The following is a 20,989-nucleotide window of genomic DNA, read 5'->3' on the forward strand; positions in this document are numbered from 1 at the left end:
AGATGAACTGTAGATACTTCCACTGTCAAAGCACAGAGCAAAATACTGACTTAAACTGAGCTATGTCCATTTTGTCTCGGTTCATCTAGCATTGGTTCAGTGAATATAATATGTTCCAGGGCGTGCATTGTTGTGCTTCATTAGTCTTGATTCAGTGTGAAATCATCTGAAAAGCATAATCTCATTATCTGCAGTTAATTGCTGATCACTAGCTTGTACTTAAGTCTTGTCAAGCTTGAATTTCAAGACTTGAGCTGGAGATGTTTCTCTTATATTGGCTTTTCTAATTAGAAAAACAATGTTTGTTAGATATCTTTAAGTTGTTAACCTGTAATTCAGCATTGAGTCTACTTGAGTTCATGAATCATTTAGGCAGCATTCTAGGATTTGAGTTTTGGTTGGTCTTGTGTGGACCCAGGAGGTTATGGGTTGTTTGTGAGGTGGTGGTGCTTTTTTTTTGTTGTGTTTGTTTATTTTTTGTACCCCTTTTACTGTATCTTTAGTACAGGTTGTTTTTCCTGCTAACTGGAGTGTTAACTGTTAATGTAAGTGAGAAGAATTTAGAGTGACATTCATTGCTCTACAATTAGTGTTATTGCCCTCAACTATAAAATCTTAGAGAGTTAAGGTTTCCTTAGGACATTTTTTTTTTTTTTAACTTGACTGAGATAAGAAGGGAAACCTGTATTTGAGAGTGTTATTGTATATGCAACTTTCTGGGAGGAAGGCATGGTGTATGGTTAACATTGTCATTAGTTGTTGAAAGTTAGACAACTGTGTGTCCTGGTTCTGCTGGAGTGCAACGTGTGTGACCTCATGTTAGATTTTTGTTAATCCAAGTGTGAGTTTCACACATGAATCAACCTTCACAATTTCTCTGCTTTCAGAGCAAATCAAGGATTACAGTGCCCCCTACAGCAGCTCTGCGGTTTTCGTTTTTCCTTAGGATCTTGAGTCAAACCAGGTGCAGATACTTGCCAGGTATACTACCAGTAAAAATGATAGTAGCTCAAAGAAGCTGTTTGTTTGTTTTTAGGAATGGTCTTTGGTTTCCAGTTGTATTTCTCCTCTGCTGCTCAGAGGTTTTCATCTGTCCTGGAGATACTTCTGTTTTATTAGCACTGTTGCAGCATGTTGGAAATTTCTGGTTGTGGTTCTCCTGAGCAGAAAATGAGAGCAGCTATGGCTAGAGAAGGGTATGCTGAGAAGGCTGGGGTGACTGTGATTTCCCCTTCTTGAGCACTGCTTATTGAAGCACATGCTCCTGGACATGTGATGGGGATGTAGCTGTGCAGCTCTTCCCTGGTTAATTTAAGTGGAGCAGGAAGAGAAACCCAAAACAGGAAAGACTGATTTTAAATTAAGACAGCAGTGGCATAAGAACAAGTGACCATAAATATATTACAGCTGATAGACTTGAAATCTATGAGCTTTAAGTCTTGGAAGACCAAAGGTTCAGAGCATTATAATGAAAGGACTTATATCACATATTTGTGCATGATAAGTTTTTGGACTTAGTAACCTGAATATCTTCTCCGGTCTCATGTCTTTAGTGAAAGCTTCAGTCTGTGAGGAAGTTCTCTTAAAGTTTTAATCAAAGATTTCATTCCAAGTGATTTCTCTTGACCTGTGAAGTTCTTTAGAAGTCTGTGACATATAAGTCTCTGCTTTTATTCCTAGGGGTTTTTATAGAGAATTCTATGGATTATGGAGGTGGTTGATCTTTTTCTTAAAGAAAAAGGGTTGAAGTGAAAGTAGTAGAGATGTCCCAAGTCCATGACCTGGAAGTTTTCAGGAAGCTCAGGACAACTGAACATTTCTCCTCCGCTGTTTCTTGAAAGCATCCTCCTTCAGGAAAATACTTGGGCACGTGCTTGTCACCTGCTTCTGTAGGTGAGGTGTCTATGAGGTAGAGAAATATAAATATTGTTTGAAAACTGTAGTTACTATGGCCAAGTGTGTGCATGGCTTTGCTTTTGGATGGGGAAAGGAGATGACCTTTCTGATCTTGACCATCCAAATACATTATTAAAAAAATGTTACATTGCTTTTCCTCTTACATCAGCAGATTTGGACTGAGACGTTCCTTTCTTTTTCTTGATGAAAAGGAGAAACCTCTATCCTTTGATGTCACACAAAATTATGCATGCTTTATGCTGGGCAGCTGATGAAGGGAGCATTTTCTTGTCACACCTGTTTCTCAGCCAGTAAATTCTCCTTGATGCAGGTGGTAATGAATCATATTTTTCAGCTTTATCAGGATTCTCATCAGTTAGGATTTCATGTTCAGAACTGTGGGAAACTTTAGTGTGATAACTTAAGATTTTCTGATGCTTTCTAGTTAATTTTTCATGTAACAGTAAATCAGACAATGTGATTTCCAAAATTGGAAGTATGTTCTGAAAAAATTGTATACATTTTAAGAAATTTCTGATGCAATAACCAGCTCTTCTTTTTAAGTGTTCTGCAGTTAAATGCTTAGATGACTTGTAGTGCACCAAGAAATAAAAACACAGAAATAGCTACTGGAGTTGGATGGTTTGGTGACACACAAATGTACTAAATATGCCAAAGAATTGCAGCTTAATCCCAAATATCCAGAGCATTCCTGTGTGATGGAATTGATTATGGTAATATTTAACAGACTTTGTTGGAGCATTTTGACATATTTTCAAGGCATTGTTTCATACTGTCTCTACAATGTTGGGACATAGAATACTTGTATATGCTATTTATATTTTTCATTCAAGCTCCTTAGCCTCAAAGTTATAAATAAGTGACTGAGTTAAGACTAATTATATTTAGAAAAAGTAATAAATAAGAGTAAAGCATGAGAACAAAGCTGATGTAGTTATAATTATATAAAAACCCCAGTGCAAAGCTGTTGATTCAGTTTACTTTCCTGAGACAACAGCTAAAACCAAAGGAAGAAAGGGTGGTTGTTTTGTTTTTTTAATGTACTTTCGTGAAGTTTGCTTCTGTGACTGGAGTAAAAGTCATTCCAATTCCAGACTGCACAGATGGCTCGTGCATGCTTTAACTCTGAGATGTTCTGTACTCATTAGATCCAGTGCGGTGTGCAGAGTAACTCTGGAGAATATAGGCTGGAATTCCCATGTGGGTGCTGTGCTGATCTTATGCTGTGAATCCCACATGGTTCACTGACTGAGTTTCAAACACCTACCTGGATCAGTAGATATCTGTTAATCCAGTCAAACTATGGAAATAAAGCAAAATGATTTTTGCAGGAAACATCTTCAATTTACAGAAATACTCAGAAAAGGTCAGTTAGGTTTTTGTGCTGCAGACAAAAAAAACCCACATATTTTTGAAAAATAAAGGAAGCAACAGGAACAAAGGAAGCAGAGCAAGCATTAATGAGTCCTTTTACATTTTTTCCTGGAACACAATTTTAAATGTGTGTTCAGATAGCTTATGCTATTGGGCCAGTCAGAAAGATACACAAATGCTCTAAAAGTTAATTGAAAAGGAGTATTTTGAAAGGGGGTTGATCTGTGAAATACCGTAGCCTTGGTCTTGCATTCTTTCACAGTATGCTGGGTTCGAGGAATAAACAGTTCCAAAATACTTTTGTCTTGAGACAGCTGCAAGAAGATTTTAAATTTGTTGCTGAAGAAGAGATTAAAAACTGTAAATGCTTCCAGCTGCTGTGATTTAGGAGCACTATGGTTAAACTTCTGCTGTTTTCAACATGTATACCTGTGTTTGTAGGAAGACTTTTACAGATAAGGAACAAAATGTATTAATGTTATTCTTTTGTTTGTTTTTTTTTTAAGTGACTAGAACAACTTTTCTGTTCCTTTATGTGCTCACCAGAGAATTTTGTCCATTATTGTGCGATGTTACTGAAAGTCAGGCTTATGCCCTGACTGTTTTGAATGAGTATCTTCATTATTATGCAGTTCAAAGTAAATTGATTTCTCTTAAGCAGAACAGATTTTTGTAATACTGTGTTTTGGACAGCATTGCTACTGATATCTTAGCATTGCTTTGACCTCAGGGAAAAAATTAATAAAAATTAAAATAATGTTTTACTATTCATAATTTATTTTTTCCTAGATCACAGAATAGTATTTTATTTAACAGTGCTACGTCTCTCTATTTTTTGATCATGGTTTAGATTACCAGTCCTCTTTTTGATCTATAGAATGCATTTGAAATTAAGCATAGAACAGGAGGGGCGGGGGGGGGGTTGGAAATGGAAATGCTGCTGAAGACCTGGGCTTCAAGTTAATCTGCCAGAGACCTGACAGCTTCCTATTGCAAAGATAAGGTTAGCATGAAGAGAAAGTAAAGAAGGGAAATTTCCTTTAAAATGCTCTGGAGAGTTTCAGTCAGCATTGTTATTTTAATGTAAGTTCTGTTGATGTTCATCTACAATACTTCTCCTTTTTACTTTTGTAAACTCATGGCTTTGTTTGTATTTGTTAGGTGTTGTTTTTGGTGGCTTTTTTCCCCACTACGAAAGCCAATGACAGAAGGAATCACGAGTAATAGATGTAGATTCTGTTGTGACATGGAGAATGAGTTCAGCCAACTTATAATGCAGGTTATAATAAAGTGATGGGACAATGTTGCCCTTTAATTTCATAATTTGAGTTTTTGAGATTTGTGAGAAAGAAGACTAGTAATTCATGTCACAGGGGTATCCATAGTACTTATTTGATAGCTGCTGATTTTCAATCAGTACAGACTAGCTCTGAAACTCAGCTAGTGCCCTAAACTTAAGCATCTGTTATCTGTTGTATTTAAAATGAGAAAAAGATGGAGGTGGAGGGTATTAACAGTGCTTTCTAGGAGATAAGAGGACTTATCTCACAGTTTCCTTTTTTTATGGATCACGTTATATATTCCATGAAACACTGTTTGACTTCATGCTCGTCTGTCTTTAATGAACGATGAAATTCTGTGACAGAACAAGAATCAACAGAAGCAATGGCACTCTATTTAAACATTTATCATTTGGGAGAAAGTCTGGGTTCATCAGTGTTCAGCTTTTCAGTTACAATTAGGAATTGCTGAGCAAATCTGAAATTGTGGGGAAAATTTTTGGTGTTGAAAATATAGTTAGACTGCCTTCAATAAGCTATCAGATATGAACTTCTGTTTCTCTTTAAGAATTGGATATGGTAGAATATGTATCACATCCCTAGAAGAGTTCGAATAATTACTTACAATGTTTTTTTTCTGCCATTTACGTCCAGTTCATCAAGTTTCAGTTTCCTGGCATTGTCTTTTACTATGCCTGTATCTGCTTGTGTAGGACTTTATATTAGATACATTCATTTTGTGAAGTTTGCTTTGTAACTCTCTTGCTGCTTATAATGTTAAACTGAGTTTCTTTACTCAGTCTTTAGAATCTAAGATTTATCATAAATTTTTCTCAAAGCTTTTTGAAGCTTTTCCATTCATTACATTCATAGATTTGAGATTATTTTTTTTAATACATTAAATATTTTCATTGTACTCATGCCAAGATTAGTGCTGACTTTCTTAGTTCATAAACTTCTGTGCTGAGGATGGGTGTAATTTGTGAGTTACTAGCTTCTGTAGTCTATTTTTATGGAGTCTTTCTGTAGAGTTTCCTGCCACTGTGTAAGTTTTTCTTTATTGTTGCTCTGAGAGCCACAAAGTAAATAAATAAATGGATTTCTGAGCCATACTGTAACATTAAATGGAAATAAAGCCTGTGATGTCAACTGCTGCTCTAAACAGCTGATGCAGATATTGATAATGAGGCATAAACAACCGACACAAAACATTGTTTAGTTATTTACCTATCAAAAACATTACTGCACATGAAGTATTTAGAAAAATTAAATGTATATCCATTGTGTTACAAAAATTGAGAATTAACTGCTATGCTGTATAGAAAAGTCTGCTGTTTTATGCATTTAGTCAGACCTCCTTGCTGAGTGGAAGACCCAAGAAGTCCTTTCATGGATACCTGTTGACTAATTTGCATTAAGAGCTATTTCTTCTTTACCTCTATTAGTGCTGGCTTAAATCCTGAATGATTTCATTATCTACGTAAGTGCTTAATCTCTTAAAAACCCTGCTAAGCTCTTCCCTTCACTGAAAGCTGTGATAATTTGTTGTAGTTCTTTCTGTATTTAAATATGTTGTTTTCAGGTTCTGTGAAATGTTCCTCCGTTTTCCTTTTTAATAATGGAGAAGTACCAATTTCACCCTTTCTGTCATGTTATTTTACATTTTTTTGCTGTTTGCTCTTAGTAGTTTCTTCAAGCCATTATGAGTGTTTGTTGGGTTTTTTTGGTTGTTTTTTTCCCTCAGTTTGTTGTTGCAGTCACTGCAATTGTACGTTGGGTAAAAGTAAAAGCCAGTGGAATTTGGCGTGTTTAAACCTTTTTTCCCCCCCTCAATGTGCAGAAGTATTTGTGAAAACTATAATTTGTGTTGTAATTACTGACATGAAAGAATTCATTTATTCAGAATCATCTTGCATCTTTTTGAAAGGAACGTGGAACAGTTTGTAAGAGGTCGTAATATGAAGTGCTGCTTTAAATCTAGATGTGTCATACTGCATATATGGAAGACTTTTTCATTTTTTTTTTCTACTGAAAGTTTATATTATTGTCAATACTTATTTTCTGTTGTTTTGGGGGGGGGGGGGGGGGAAAGGTATTATAACCAGCTCTGGAAAATGCAGAACATTTCTTTTGGAATCTCATAATGAAGTTGAAAATACATTGAACAAACAGTTCAGTGTTTTTTGTCCTCTCCAGAATGCTGACTGCTTGGTCAGTAGGGAGGATGTAAAGAATAAAATTAATCAACAGGCAGATAACATGGTTTCCTGTTAAATATTTAAAAAATCCCCACAATCCTAATATAGTAGAGAGAGGAATATATAAGCAGAGAATGGCTTAGGGGAATAAAAACAGAGATGGCGGCAATGGAACTGCTTTGAAGTTGCTTCTGTGCGCTCACAGTTGAGTTAATCCAGGAAGTGGAAAAATTTCTTGACGTATCTTTAGCCTTTGTGGTCTGCAGTGCTGTGTGCTTGTTACCGTCTTACCAGCAAGTTCTCCTAAGTCTCAGGAGGCTTCACAAGAGATTCTCAGAAAGAATTTACAATGATCTCAGTGGTGAGGGAGTTTCTCCTTAGAGCCATGATCTGAACTCAGGTAAAGAAGCCTGAAAAGGAATTTTCTCCTAGTAGAGAGACTGTTTCCCAGCAGGATCTTATACTATTTCCACTTCTGTCATTGGATGCTCTTTTGGATGCATGGCTCCATGCCCACTCCTTCATCTTTCAATGAAGACAGTTGTCCTGGTATTCATAAGCTTTGCTAGAAGAGTATGGAATAGGCAAGTCCATATGGATAATTGTGCACACAGTGAGTGTGCACTAAGATAGGATAAGATGCAATACATGATGTGTGAAGCCGTTCTCTGTGGTATGGGCACTTTCTCTGAAAACTGTTTCTGTGGCATTTCTGAAGAAGCTGTGTCTCCTGAGATCTGTGAAGAAGCCATCTGGAATGCCATTTACCCTCCTGCGAGATTTGTGCATTTAAACATACTGCTACGTTTAGCAAAACACTGCTGTAGTCACTGTTTAAAAACAAAGAAGCCTACAGATTTCTAATTAACACATTTGTGGTGTGACTACCAATGTGTAATGCACCATTTCAGTGCTACAAAATCACTGTTAAATGTTAAATTTCATGTAGGTTTGTTTTCCACTGCTTCTTCAACACTTGAGTCTTGTTAGTATGTTTGTCTTGACAAGATGTTAGACAGTTTGGTCTAGGCCTGGCTTTTGCTGTGTATGGCTGGTCCAGATGGTATCTGAAATGCCTTCCAACCTTTGCTTTTCTAAATTGGCATTCTAATGGCTATTAGTCTTCTTGAAAGTAATGATCAATTAACATGAAAAGATTCCTACAGACATGTCATTTAAATGATTCATAGATTATGGAAAACACACACTTTCTTTCACGAGAACTTCAACAACATACTTTGAAGGTGTTCTTGTGTCTTACTGTTTCAGGAGAGTAAGTTCATGTGTTCCAAGAACAGCAAGTTTCTGGGCAGTTTGAGAACATATACACCCGTGAATAGATATAGTAATGATGCAAATAACTTGCATGGTAGTTGTGAACATTACAACGAATAAGCAAACTGAATCTCAGGTTTGCAGTTTTAGTGCCTATAAGTTTTCCAGTTTTCCCCTTCCCCTTGCTAGAGGGCTGGGGCAGAAAGCTGCATCCTTGGCTTCACTAAGAGTTCTCATAACTTGGAGCTACTTTCTATAGACATACTTCTAGTCATTTAGCTATAAGTTTGTTTTTGTTTGTTTTGTTATGATTTTATTCAAGTAGTATAAACTTAGAACATTTAATTATAGGGAAACTTCAAAATCTGTAACTAGCCAAATGTACGTGCATGTGCTCTAATTTCTAAAATATCATTGTAATGGAGACCTGAATAGCATTGTATCTTCTTGTTGCCACATAGTGTTTTAAAAATTTGCTTTTGACACTACTAAAAATAAGGCTGCAACTGGGCACTAATGGTCAGTCAGATAAGGCCTTATCTGCTCTGGAGGCTTATGTTTCTGTGAACATTCAGAATGCACCACTGGTAAGTTATTAAGGAAGTATGCCATGTTACTTGAAAAATCTTTTATTTCTAATTACACGCCAGCCTGCAAGATATGAACTTTGAATTTCAGCTTCTAAATGAAATTAATTTCTGGCAGAAATTAGGGCTGTTTGATATGGGTAATAAGCCCAGATCATGGGAAGCAGATGAAACTTGGTGTGTTACATACAGAAACACGTCTTCACACTTTAAATTTAAAATCTCTTAAATTCTACTGGAACATCTAACTACATTGTAGCTGTCAGTTGTTGTAGTTAGAGATTCATAAAGGTCAGGTGGTAATTACTGTTTTGTAATTACAATTAAAAAAAAAAAAATCAACTATGGGATCTCATGGAAAAAGTCTAGGCAGAACATTTGCCACCTTAAGGATAAAAACTAAACTTTCCAAAGGAAAGTATCAGTAACTCATGTCACTACAATGTAGTATTGTACTGTTCCTATTCCTTGGTGGAACAGAGCTTGCCTTCCCTATATAACATTACAGAAGGTTTTCCAGTTGCAGTTTATCCCTGAAGCAATGGATGCAAGCTAATAGAAACCTCAAAATTTTAATTTTCTAGCTTATTGGGAATGATGTTCTGAGCAGCCCACAGAATGTTTGAAGTTCTGTATCTTGTTTCAATTGTAAAACATATACATTATTAGTAAATTCATTAGTAACTAAAAACTATTACCTTCTGCCCTCACAGCTATTATAAATAACCTAAAAATTTGTGGCAATAGCCTTTTACCCAAAGCCAAGTGTTCTTCTAATTGAGTCTAAGTATTGAAAGAATTGCATGTATCACTTTTCTTTGAATGAGAGCAGAATGAATTCATGTCTTTGCTCCTGCAACACTTCTTTTGTTCTCAATTTCTTTGTTACAGGGTTGTTCAAGTGTACAATGTTGAACATATGCTGTGGGTACAATTAGTTCTAGAGCCCCTTCCTGCATGATTTCCTTCCCACCCAAACCCCCTCCCCCCAGTTTGTTGTGTTTGGGTTGGTTTTTTTTGGTTGTGTCAGTGCTCACAAAGCTGCTTACAGTGTCATAGAAATAACGGGTGGTGAAGTGGAGAAAGTCCATATAGCTCCAACCAGCCCACATGCAATAGTGATAGAAGACATATTGGCTAGTTTAAATATTAAAAGAAAATAAAACAAAGCAGGATATACACTAGTAATTTCTTATTCAAAACTAGTTTTATTTTTAAAAATAAATTGAATGCATAGCACTCACAAAGATTCCATTGTTTTGGACATTTTGCATTTAGGAGCACCATTCTTATTTATGCTATAGAAAACATTTTGGTTCTAGTAGTAAGACCAGTGTATCTTTAATGTACGCTGGTAAAGCCCTTTTAAATAATACATCAAAACTGTTCAGTATACATTTTTTCTGTAGTCACTATGAAGCTGTAGTGTCAGAAAAAAAAACCTCAGACTAAGTAATAAATTAAAAACAAACAGCAAGTAGTGGATTTCTTTACAGTTGACCTAACGCCTTAAAAATTGTCAAATAAAAATACCCTATTAAATGTAAGTTTGTAGTATTAACTAACTGAATAATCCCCCCACCTATTATAATTCCAGTGTTAAGTATTAGTTAAACTTTTATATATCAAATGCCTATGGAATAACTTTACTAATACTCCAAAAACAAAAGAAAAGCCTATACTGCTGCATCACAACTAAAGATGATGAGTTAGCTGATGGAGATCTTGCAGAAAAGTTTGCTACAGGCATCTGCTGTTACTTCAAGTCATGGTCTATTACTGTACATTCATAGTATCAGAGGTAGTTAAGAGTACTGAGGACTTAGATATAGCATTGCAACAAAATGAAACTGGTGGAAGTCCATTTCCCTCTAACATGGGTAACAATGCTGAACAAAAAGCATGGCATCTTATGAGGTGGAAAATCTCAACTTAATGCTACTTTCAGATAAGTGGAAATATTCATTAATAGATGGAGAGATGAGGAAAAAGATTTTATACTTAAAGGAAGTAAGAACTGACCACCCTAGGTCTATTTCAAAACAGATTCTCAACAATAAAACAGAGAGGGTTATTTCTTTTGTTATCCTCCTAACCCCCTCTTGACTTACACTTTTATGCTACAAAAGCCCACAACAAAAATTGGGATTCATAGAGAAAACAGAACAAAAGGAACAGGATTTATTCTCCTCATCAATAAATAGATTTTTGTAGCATGTTGTCATTCAACTCCAGAGCGAATGAATGTATCTGTATCCTCTCCCTCCTGAACATTATGGGAAGACCCTCTCTCCAGTGACAAAGTGGTCTTCATAAGATCCCCAATGGGATGGTACACACTTCATAAGTGTTGCAACTAAGATGAGCAGAAGATGGTAAAAGAACGAACAAAAAAGCCTTAAGCTTACGTCCTGTACAGATATTTTAAAGTAGTAAGAATCCCGTCATCCAAATTTCCTCCCATATTCTACTACAGGAGAGGCTGGTGTTTTGTTTTTTTATTTTTAAGAAGTTTTTCCCTAGTATCTTCATTACCATTTTCATGCAAGAGTTGGATCAGTGAAGCTTTCTACCCTCAGACTACCTGCTCCACAGGAGATAGTGTAGTTTCATAAAGTTATATGATCAACACCTTAATTGTGATAAAGCAGTTCATTCTGCAATATATTTTGACCCACCCATTTAGAAGAGTAGATCTCTGCATTTTCTTCTGGAATTCCCAAACAGACTATAAACTTGCCCCACTATTACCTGAGAATTTCCCTCTGCTGTAAGCCTGACACAGAACTGGATTTCTATGAGCATTTGCCTGCCCTTCCCTGTACAATTGATACTGCCAGTACAATTGGAGGATACTTGGTTGTTGTGTGTGCACGTATGTGGAGGAATCACAGCCACTGTAATAATTCTGGCACAGCACAAGCTCGGATGAAACTTTCTCTTTTCTTCAATCATTAATACCTCACTACTGGACAGTAGTTTACATCTACATTCTGTGACCACTAATGCATCCCTTTGGTACTTGGTATGTAGATGCCCTGAAGAAAAGCCACTCCATTTGCTATGGTCTCTTCCCTTTCTCCCTCAGATTATACCCAATGAAGCATACAAACCAGCAGAGCAAAGTAATGAGTAGAAAATTCCCTGAGTTAGTATGAAAGAGTTACTTTAAACAAAAAGGATAAGAAAGGAGAAAAGAAGGGAAAACATAGTGTCTATCCTGTGAGGTACAAAACTTAAAGATTAGCCACAATACCAGTTAACTCAAATGCAAATATCTAAAACAAATATCCAGCACAAGAGCAAGAGCATGGAGTTATCAAAATGAAATTTGTTTCTTCCTCTGGTCCCTACATATTTGGAAAAGTCTGGCATTCAGTGGATTCTTAAGTTTCAGTAAATTTAAAGTAAACGTTAATACTGTATGGTGGTATTTCATAAATGTCTTCAAAAATAATACTGCGTATCTCCTTCATTAAACAGTAATTCTGTAGTTAGTCCACAGCCATTTTTCTTTTGGCTAATATTTCAAGTATGTGCATTAGAAGCACAGACTATTCTGAGTGCCTGAGTAAGAAGTTACTATGCCCAGGTATACACATTCTTTCAGATGTTCTGGGTGCTTAGTTTTAGCAGTCTGTATTTGACCTACAGTACTAATTGCCAATCCAGTTGTTTGTTTTTTTCCTGGAAAGACACAAAAACAAAATAATTCCCCCACAATGCAACTTCCTGCCCCCATAAACAAGTACAAGATCATTTTTGTACTTATCACCTCTCAAAGCAGGGAGTAACACAGGAATATCGTCCATTCACTTGGTAACTTCGGTTGTAGGAGACACTTATACATGGCTTCACTTCTAGAGGAACAGCCAGTGACATGGCAGCACCAGTCTGTACGTGCGATCGAGCCTGGACACTAGACTGTAAGGCAGCAGGGCAAGTCTGAAGTGGATAAGATGCTGTGTGATTAGCTGATACTATCTGTTGACAGTTTTGCTGTTGTGATGTCTGATGATGATGATACTGTAATGAAGACTGATGAGCTTGGAGATACTGTGGTATGTGAGGTTGAACATTAGCCTGCTGGGCAGTTGGACCTGGGGTCTGAAATACGGTATGTTGAGCAGACTGAGCATGTTGTCCTTTTTGCTTGTTTGCTTCCTTCACATCATTATCATGTGCACTACAACAAATTGAGAAGACAGAACGCATTAAAATAGATATAAAAGTCATTTTAACTCTTGGATTAACTTGAGAGCAGTAACAAATGCTGTGGTTACTGGAAAGGTTCTAAACCTTAAAAAAAGCCTTTTTTTTTTTTTTTTTTGGTCTGCCCTGCAAAGTTTGTTTCTTTTCAGGATTTCTCTTATTTTCATAGCAATTCTAAACCAGGTTTAGTGCAATACAATTAAAACAGCAGTATCAAAAATAGCCTCAGTGCAAGAAGATCTGCTAGTATACTGCAGTTGAGTGCCAGATCACCTGAAATTACACTTCTTGTCTCTGCCTCATTTAAACTGGGTAACAGAGTACAAGGTTTTTCTTTAAAAAACACCACATTCTGGCCTGCTCTGAATTTAAACAGTTTAGTTCACCTGAGTATCCTTTGATTTATACCTTACTAAAGTATATTTAGACATATTCTTTCACATGATTTTATGCTGAGATTAAGCAAGCAGGTGCCAGCTTCACACTGCAGACCTAAAGTCTGATAAGGTTTTGGTTCTGTACGTACAGGGCTGATCTCTTGAGCTTGGTATGGTTCAGCCCATCAACAGTTTTAATTTAAGAGACTGCAAACTTTTTATGGTGTACTACAAAAAAAGACTGTAAGGTTTCCCTGTCCTCCCATATCAAAGCATTCCAGAATGATACTGAAAACACTTTTACAACACATTTTTGTGTGCTCTAGGTACCATTCATTTCATTACATTTGTCTCTGAAGTAAATAGAGGTCAAAGGTGATAACATCAACCTTATTAAGAAGTTTTGATTCTTCCAGATCCAGAATTTTCTGTACTTTAACAGTGCATTTAGTTGTGGGCAAGAGCAAACCTCTCTAAGGGGACAGCAATTAATGTGGGCACAGGTTTAGATCTTGAGCTTTGGAACATAAGAACTGATTTGATACCCTTTCCCAGCAAGGTTCATTTGGCATTTGCTGCTGCTTTATCTGATGTTATTTACATTGCTACATGGTAACACAAAACTAGATACAACCACCTGGCTGTTTTTTCTCTCAGTAAGTTGGCTTTTCAAACAATCTATGTGTTATGTGTTTGATCCACAATCAGCCTCCTTTGAACTTCCAAGGAATAGTCTTCAGAGCAAGCAGGAGCTCCTGAGCCTCCCATACTCTTTTTCACCTGTTAATGCGCCACAGAGATTGGGAACAATCTCTGCTATTCAACAGATTCTCTAAGCATGTTATACCTAATATTACTTAACACATAAGTATAGACAAACTAATGGTAAAAAACAAAAAACAAAAAACAACCCACAATGTTAGAAGCAATTAGGAATACCAACAGTTTGGTACACTGGCCTGAAAAATACCTGTTATTAACTTACATTAATAGGCGTTCAATACATGGCACTAGAAAATCCCAGGAGTATGCAGTAAGATGATGTAGTCGAGTAGGCCATGTTGGTGAGAGGCGCAAGATAATCCTTGAAGAAGCTACACATGCAGTGGCAACTAAAGAAGGGGCATAATTTAAGAATGCATGATCTAGAATGAAGGAAACATAAAGAAGATTAATTAAAATTGGACATAATCTGCCAAAACAACAAAGAAGTAATTACCTGAAATATGTAACTCACCTTGCAGCGATACTTCAAGAAAGTAATCAGCATATTTTGCCATATATAACTTAGTCTTCTCTAAGCAAACCATTGGCCAGCCATCATGAAGATCAGTTTCATGGACAGCAATAGAAAGATAATAGTCGATGAAATGAGCAGCAGTTGGGAGGCACAAATTCCACTGAAATGTTTCTAGCAACAGTAACTCCATATGAAGCAAATTCTGTTTTGTTAGTACCAAATTCATATTAGTCATACATCCCAAGCTGTTCAGTTGTTCAAGTTTGGGAACACTATCTTCCTTTTCTTCAAATTTACCTTCAGAAGAACAGAAAGAAGGGGAAAAGAGGTTCAGCGCGTGTAAACTACAAAACTGATTGCATCTACTGACTGTTGTTGGTCATATTTCAATTCTAATACAACAAGCAAGCTTTAGATTTTTCCACAGATGCAAAGCTCAAATGGAAGACTTATTTGGAGACATAAAGGGGCATGTACTATCAAGGGCTAAGTTTCAGCAGAACACGTCCTCATGCTGGATGTTGTACAGTGCCACATTTCCTGTTGATTCATCTGCCCACAAACCAGTCACCATTCACCAAGTGCAGAAGTAAGCTACGTTATGACATTCGTGGCACTGCACACATTAAGTTTTTGTCACCAAACTATCGTATTATGTGCTCCATTATCAGTGAAATACCACTGTCCTGACAAACATAACAACCCCGCATCTGACTTTAATCACTCTCCCTTTCCCACAAACCCTGTTTGGTTCTAGAAATCATTAGAGTACAGCTGCCTCTCTAGCCAATTTATCTGCTCTTATTACCTGTTATGGTAGGTGTATTTTTAGATTTCATAGCAAATATGCTGCTCCAGCATTTCAAAGAAGTGGATTTCAGCAATGTACATTTGAAAAACCACATTGCCATATACACTGTTTCAACTTAACACTGCTAGTAGCTTCAGCTTTCCCTGGACTTTAACTTGTCAGGCCTGTGTGCTTTTAGCCTGAAGCAGAATTGTATATGTAGAAAACCCATTAATAAGAGAAACAAGTGTCACATTTCCATACAGTTTGCCATATGGTTGTGCTATTTCAATTTCATTGCAAATTCTTTCCATCTTACACCCTCTATTCGGTACTACAGATATGTTGTAAAAGCACATTTTTAGAGACTTTTGCAGGACCAATCATTTGCTGATTGCCCTGCCAACAGTGAGAGGTATTTACACAGGAGTTAAGGCCATTCCAGCCCCAGCCTGCTCGTTTTTGTTTTCCATGCTCAAGTAATTATAGAAATGGAAGCTTTTCAGGGCTCACATAATTATTTCCCTTATTATTTCCACAACTTTATCAGCCATACCAGCGTGATTTGTCTAGCTTACCACACTGTTTGAACCACTTGTTTGAGACACACAGGACAGAAGTTTAAAGCAGCATTTTGGTTTGTGCTTTCTCTACTAAGTCACACAATGCTTCTTGGAATAACATGTACTCCAGGCTGTCATAAGCACTACTTGCAGTTTGTTACAAAGGATAGTAGAAGTGATTAAGAAAAAAATAAATTAATAATCCTCTTCAGAACATGAATTTAATTTGAAGATCTGGCATTAGTTAAAAGACTATCCACTTTCTTAAATGGATTAGACTGGTTTCTGAGGCCAGATTTTTATACTCAGAGCCCCACCCTTTGCCAAGGTGGCTGGTGGTATCCAGTTAAAATTTACCCCCAGAAGAATTCCAAAACAACTCTTTTCATCTTTTAACTGTCCTGTTTAATAGCTGTACTGGTGAAGACAGAGTGCAGTGAAAGGAAGCAATATACCAAAACCAGAAAACCAGAGCACTGAGGTGTTAACTAGCAGAGAGGGCCTACAGTGTCACAAATTTTTGTTTGAGAAAATGAAAATAGAGAAATAGGTTAGCAGAAACTGAACCAGCAGTCAGCTCTGCTACCAGCACAAAGCTTGGACACTTGGTTTATGAACAATTGCCAGCAAGTCTGCTGCAAACTACATTCATGTATTACTGGGGACCTGTGAAAAGGCTCCAGAAATGTATAAATTTGGACACACTGTATGGGATTCTAGCTGAGCACAATGTAAGCAGCAGCACAGTTCTTAATGAATGTTTGTAATTAATTCTATCTTCAGAGTACCGTGTACTCACCATTGTGTTCACCTATGTTACATTTTTTACGTGACACAGTACAGGATTTACATTAGCCTGGGCTTGCACAAAGAGCAGCACAATTTACGAAATCTGCTCTCTGCCAGCCAGACACATGCAGCACCATCAACAGGCTGCAAAACAGTCTACATATGGTTTATTTCATTTCTTCCTTTATCACAAGTATCTTAATTATTTTCAGCACTGGATTGCTATATATACTATCTTTGACATGTCCTTCAGAAGGCAGCCTTTCCGTTCCTGTAACTTCCCTCTGCAAAATTCATCTTAAAATAATTTGTATTTCCAAACACAAACATTGGTTTTTAATTGCAGTTCATTTTTTTCCCCCTTTTTCTTATCAGGTGCCAACAGAGGTCCAAACAAAAGTCTAAAGAAAGGCTCTATCAGCTGGGCCAAATTTAAGTATACAAATCTAACCCTCAGTCTTTTATAACCACTTTGTTTCCCCTGCCCCCTTTATTCCCACCATGCTACTCCCTGCATTTGGCAGAACCACTTGTATTGATCTTGTTCATCTACGGTGCTACATACTTACTTGCTAAAAGTAAACAGGAAAGAGCAACCACATGCAGCTGCTGTATGGATATGTCATAGCGATCCATAAAGAGGTCCAGCAGATACACAGCTAGATGTCGTGCAGCAGGACAGAGTCTGAACCGATTGCTCACAATGGCAATCAGATCTGCAAAGTATCTTCTCAGATGTAACTGGGGAGATTGGCCTTTGTAGGAGGGCAGCTTCAGCTCCTGGATGGACAGCAGCAAGCAATTTTATTAAAACCACCATTTAGTGTACACTGGCATCAAACCAACATAGCTGGTATTCTCACATTTATTATGGAACTTGCAAACTATTTATTTCCCCGTCTTTTTGATCTTATAGATTCTGTACCTCTTTTCACAGAGCAAAGAGTATTTGTGGTATTACAGAATTAAGAAATACTTTAGTTCGGCAAAACATTAATATAATAGCGTAAGGCTTAACGTACTTCCATCAATCAGCTAGTGCGACTGTAGATTTTACCTACTCTACTGCAAAGGCTTCCCCAGCAGGAAAGCACCAGCAGTATGCAAGGACCGCTCAGATGCTTCAACACAAAGTCCAATAGCTTAACTCAGCCCTCTCCTGCTGCAGTTTGATCTGCACAACCAGACTTTGTACTAAAGCAATGGGATGTCCCAGTGCAGGTGCCTTTGGGAAAGGGACACCGAGAACTATAACTGAGGGTGGGAACAGGGAAGGGGGCAGGGGGATGCCATCACTTCCTGCATGCACTTCTGACCCTGACTTAATCTGATCTCACTGATGCTGCACTGTCACTGATTACAGCATGTTCTCAGACAGCGAGTTAAACGCACATAAAACCTCACACAGTCTGATATCTGAAGAGGGGGAGGACACCAAAGCCCTACCAATGCTACAGAAAAGCCTTTGGCATTGTGTTTGAAATACAGAATTGGGGCTGGTAAAAGTAGAATCCCTGGGCTCCTGCTCACATCCCCTTAGTGTAGCGCAGCAGCCCTGCCATAGCCTGCTGTCACACACACTTATGAGCTACACAGTGCATTGCAGACTAAGTAGGATTTTGACTACACGTAGATTTCCAGCAGGACAGTCCGATGACATGAGGTTAGAACTGAGTCAGCCCAAATTTTCCAATTCAAAGTTCTACAGTATTTTTATAGAAACGGGAAAAAGCACCGACCAAAGCCACTCGTCCTACCAAACTTTGGAATTTCACAGTGCTGACTAAGCTGTAGTAATTGTAACTCTGGGAGAACACCCATTATCCTGTTTCGCTCGTGTTCCTCCCCCTCAACAAGTTACTTTGGCAGTCACACCTTTGAGAACAATAAACCTCTAAGGCAGCAGAAATAGGTTCAGTCACTATCGACTCCTTTTCCAGCCAAGATGCTCTTTACCGAATCGTCCCCAACAAGCAACTTCCAGTCGGAGCCGAAGCTATTTGAAACAGCCCCAAGTGCTCCTGATGCTTTGCCGGCGATGCAGTAACATCACCACTTCCCTGAGTTTGAACTCGGAGCCGTTCGCACATCTGAGCAGAATCCATTTGCTTTTACACGGGACAGACAGAGAACAGCCCGGCGGGCAGGTCAGCTGTCAACACCGCGGCAGTGATGAAGCACACGACACCGCGTTTCCCGCTGCAGACACACGGCCCTCAGGTCTCAGCCACGCCGGACCGACACCGCTCGCCCCGCTCCCCCCCGGCCCCGCACTGCCACCTCCCGCCGCCCCCCCCGGCGGCCCCACCTTGTAGCGCAGCGCCTGGTGGATGTCTGCCGCCAGCTGTCCGCTCCACCACTGCGCCTCCAGCTCCATGGGGGGCGGCGCAGCGCGGCCGGGGCCTGGCCGGAGGGGAGGAAGCGGCGCCGGCTGAGCGCGGACGGGACGGGACGGGACGGGACGGGGCGGGCAGCGCCACGCTCGCCCGTTCCCCGCTCGCCCGCAGTTAAGCGCGATCAGCTGCCGCTCTCGCCGCGGGGCCCCGCGGCCCCTCGGCCCAGCTGGCCGTCATACGAGCCGGCGGCACAACTGAGGCTCGTTAAGCCCCGCCGCAGGGCGAGGGGCCCGATCGCGCCCCAACAAAGGGCGGGCGGCGCTCCCCCCGCCCCCACTCACCCTACGCGGCGGGGCCTGGCGCGGGGCACCTGAGCGCGGCGCAGAGCCGAGCGCTGCCCGGCCATCACGCGGCGCCGCCCGCCTCGCCCATTGTTAAAGGGCCGAGCGGGGCGGCGTGTGTACAAAGCCGGGCAGCGGCCGCCCCGCCGCCAATCGCCGGCCGCCTTACAGTGCGGCCCGCCCGCCAGCTGCCAATCGGAGCGCGGCGCTCACAGGAACACCGCGGGCCCCGCCGTCCGCGGCCACGCGCGGGAAGACTTTGGGCCCGCGGAGCTGCCGTAGCCGCCCCCAGTCAGAGTGAGGAGCCGCGGCGGGGCGGGGCCGTTATATGGACTCCGCCTTGGGGCGGCTCTCGGCGGCGCCGTGATGGGGGGGCTCCGTGTATGAGCCGGGGCTCGGGGTCTATGAAGCGGGCGGTGCACGCCTGTCCGACGGGCCTGAGGGCACCCACGTGTTTCGGTTCCGCAGCTGTGGGGTTCTTGTCTTGTGGTGTTGGGGCAGCCCGGATGAAGGACCGTGGGGGCACCGCGGGGCTCTGCGTGAAGTGCTTGGGAGAGATAAAATGTATGAAGAGTTATGACTCATTGGGTCAAACACCGCTAGCAAGAGTTATAAAGCTTCATCTTTACATGCAGATAGCGAGCCTTCACCTGGTAATACTTTTTTTCTCTGGTTCAGCTGTGAGCTTTTGGGTGCCCCTTTTTACCCGTGTCAGTGCTGCGCCTCGTTAATCTCTTGCACCTCAGACCGTTCACGTGGTGGTGCAGGAAATGCCCATTTCGGGCTGCAGAAAGCTGCGACCCTCAAGTGTGAGACTGCAAACCTTCCTCCTGGATTTGCTCAGCTGTTTGTGCTCTCATTTAGTCTGTGCTCCTGCACCTGTGTGAATGGCCTCCTGCCCTGCCTTTTGTTCCCCAAAGGAGCTCCTGCACCTGCTCCAGAAGGGCTTTTTCCACTTGGTTTCCACTGATTGGCACTGATTGTCTTCCAAAACACTCAGTTCATTATAGTGGTTTATGTCTTTAAGTTGTCCAACAAACACCTAACGAGGGTGTTCAGCCTGGTACAACAAGTCATGCAAAGCAATGGAGGATAAATGCTTTGGATGCAATTTGCGTTGAGGGGGTAGATTTAAATTTTTATTTTTGCCTGTGCTTAGACATGATTCTTTTCCTTAATTAGGAGAATGGAAACCAGCTTTTTGACAGAACCAGTTTAATGACTTTTACCAAAGCTGGAGTAGCCTGTTCCTACATAAATATATTTCTGACTCTGGTGGATAATCTTATGGATTTCAGTGACTTTTTTTCTTCTGGGGAACGGTGCTGGTATCTGGAAGTCTTTGTTTTTTAGGACACATCTTGGTATATCTCGTTCTGTCATGTAGCATTGCTTCTTGAAGAAGTTTGAGAGGAAAAGATGTTTGTAATTTGTGTGCATGCACATATAACTAAAGAACTGCTTCAGCTATTTTGATTGGCCATCTGAAATCCATGGGCTATTGAAAAAAAACGTTATTTTGGTGTTCTGATGGCTTTTAGTCTTATTTATACGCCTTGTTTGAAAGGCAAGTGCACACTCAAAGCTGATTATGATATTTGCAGAAAATACACAGTTTGAAAATTATTGATTCCTGAAGAAAGGTAATATAAAATTTGTATTCCAAAGGTAAATCTCATCCACAGGTTCCTAACGGGGTCAGTCTCTGGC

General features: G+C 39.7%; 1 protein-coding gene across 2 annotated transcripts; it reads right to left on the minus strand.

Annotated features, from left to right (window-relative positions):
• Nucleotides 1–9,819: 9,819 nt before the first annotated feature.
• Nucleotides 9,820–19,386, minus strand: CCNJ (cyclin J). Of its 2 annotated transcripts, none has more exons than XM_015867272.2 (5): nucleotides 19,280–19,386; nucleotides 17,172–17,382; nucleotides 14,458–14,757; nucleotides 14,206–14,365; nucleotides 9,820–12,817 (listed from the first exon to the last, which is right to left on the minus strand). In XM_015867272.2, the coding sequence occupies exons 2-5, from the start codon at nucleotides 17,236–17,238 to the stop codon at nucleotides 12,403–12,405; spliced, it is 942 nt and encodes a 313-aa protein (XP_015722758.1). In that variant the 5' UTR covers nucleotides 17,239–17,382; nucleotides 19,280–19,386; the 3' UTR covers nucleotides 9,820–12,402. The 2 variants fall into 2 exon arrangements, with proteins under 2 accessions (XP_015722758.1, XP_015722757.1); XM_015867271.2 differs by having other exon boundaries at nucleotides 18,911–19,372.
• Nucleotides 19,387–20,989: the final 1,603 nt, after the last annotated feature.

This window comes from Coturnix japonica, chromosome 6, assembly GCF_001577835.2.
Source record: "Coturnix japonica isolate 7356 chromosome 6, Coturnix japonica 2.1, whole genome shotgun sequence".
In the NCBI taxonomy this organism is placed as follows: domain Eukaryota; kingdom Metazoa; phylum Chordata; class Aves; order Galliformes; family Phasianidae; genus Coturnix; species Coturnix japonica.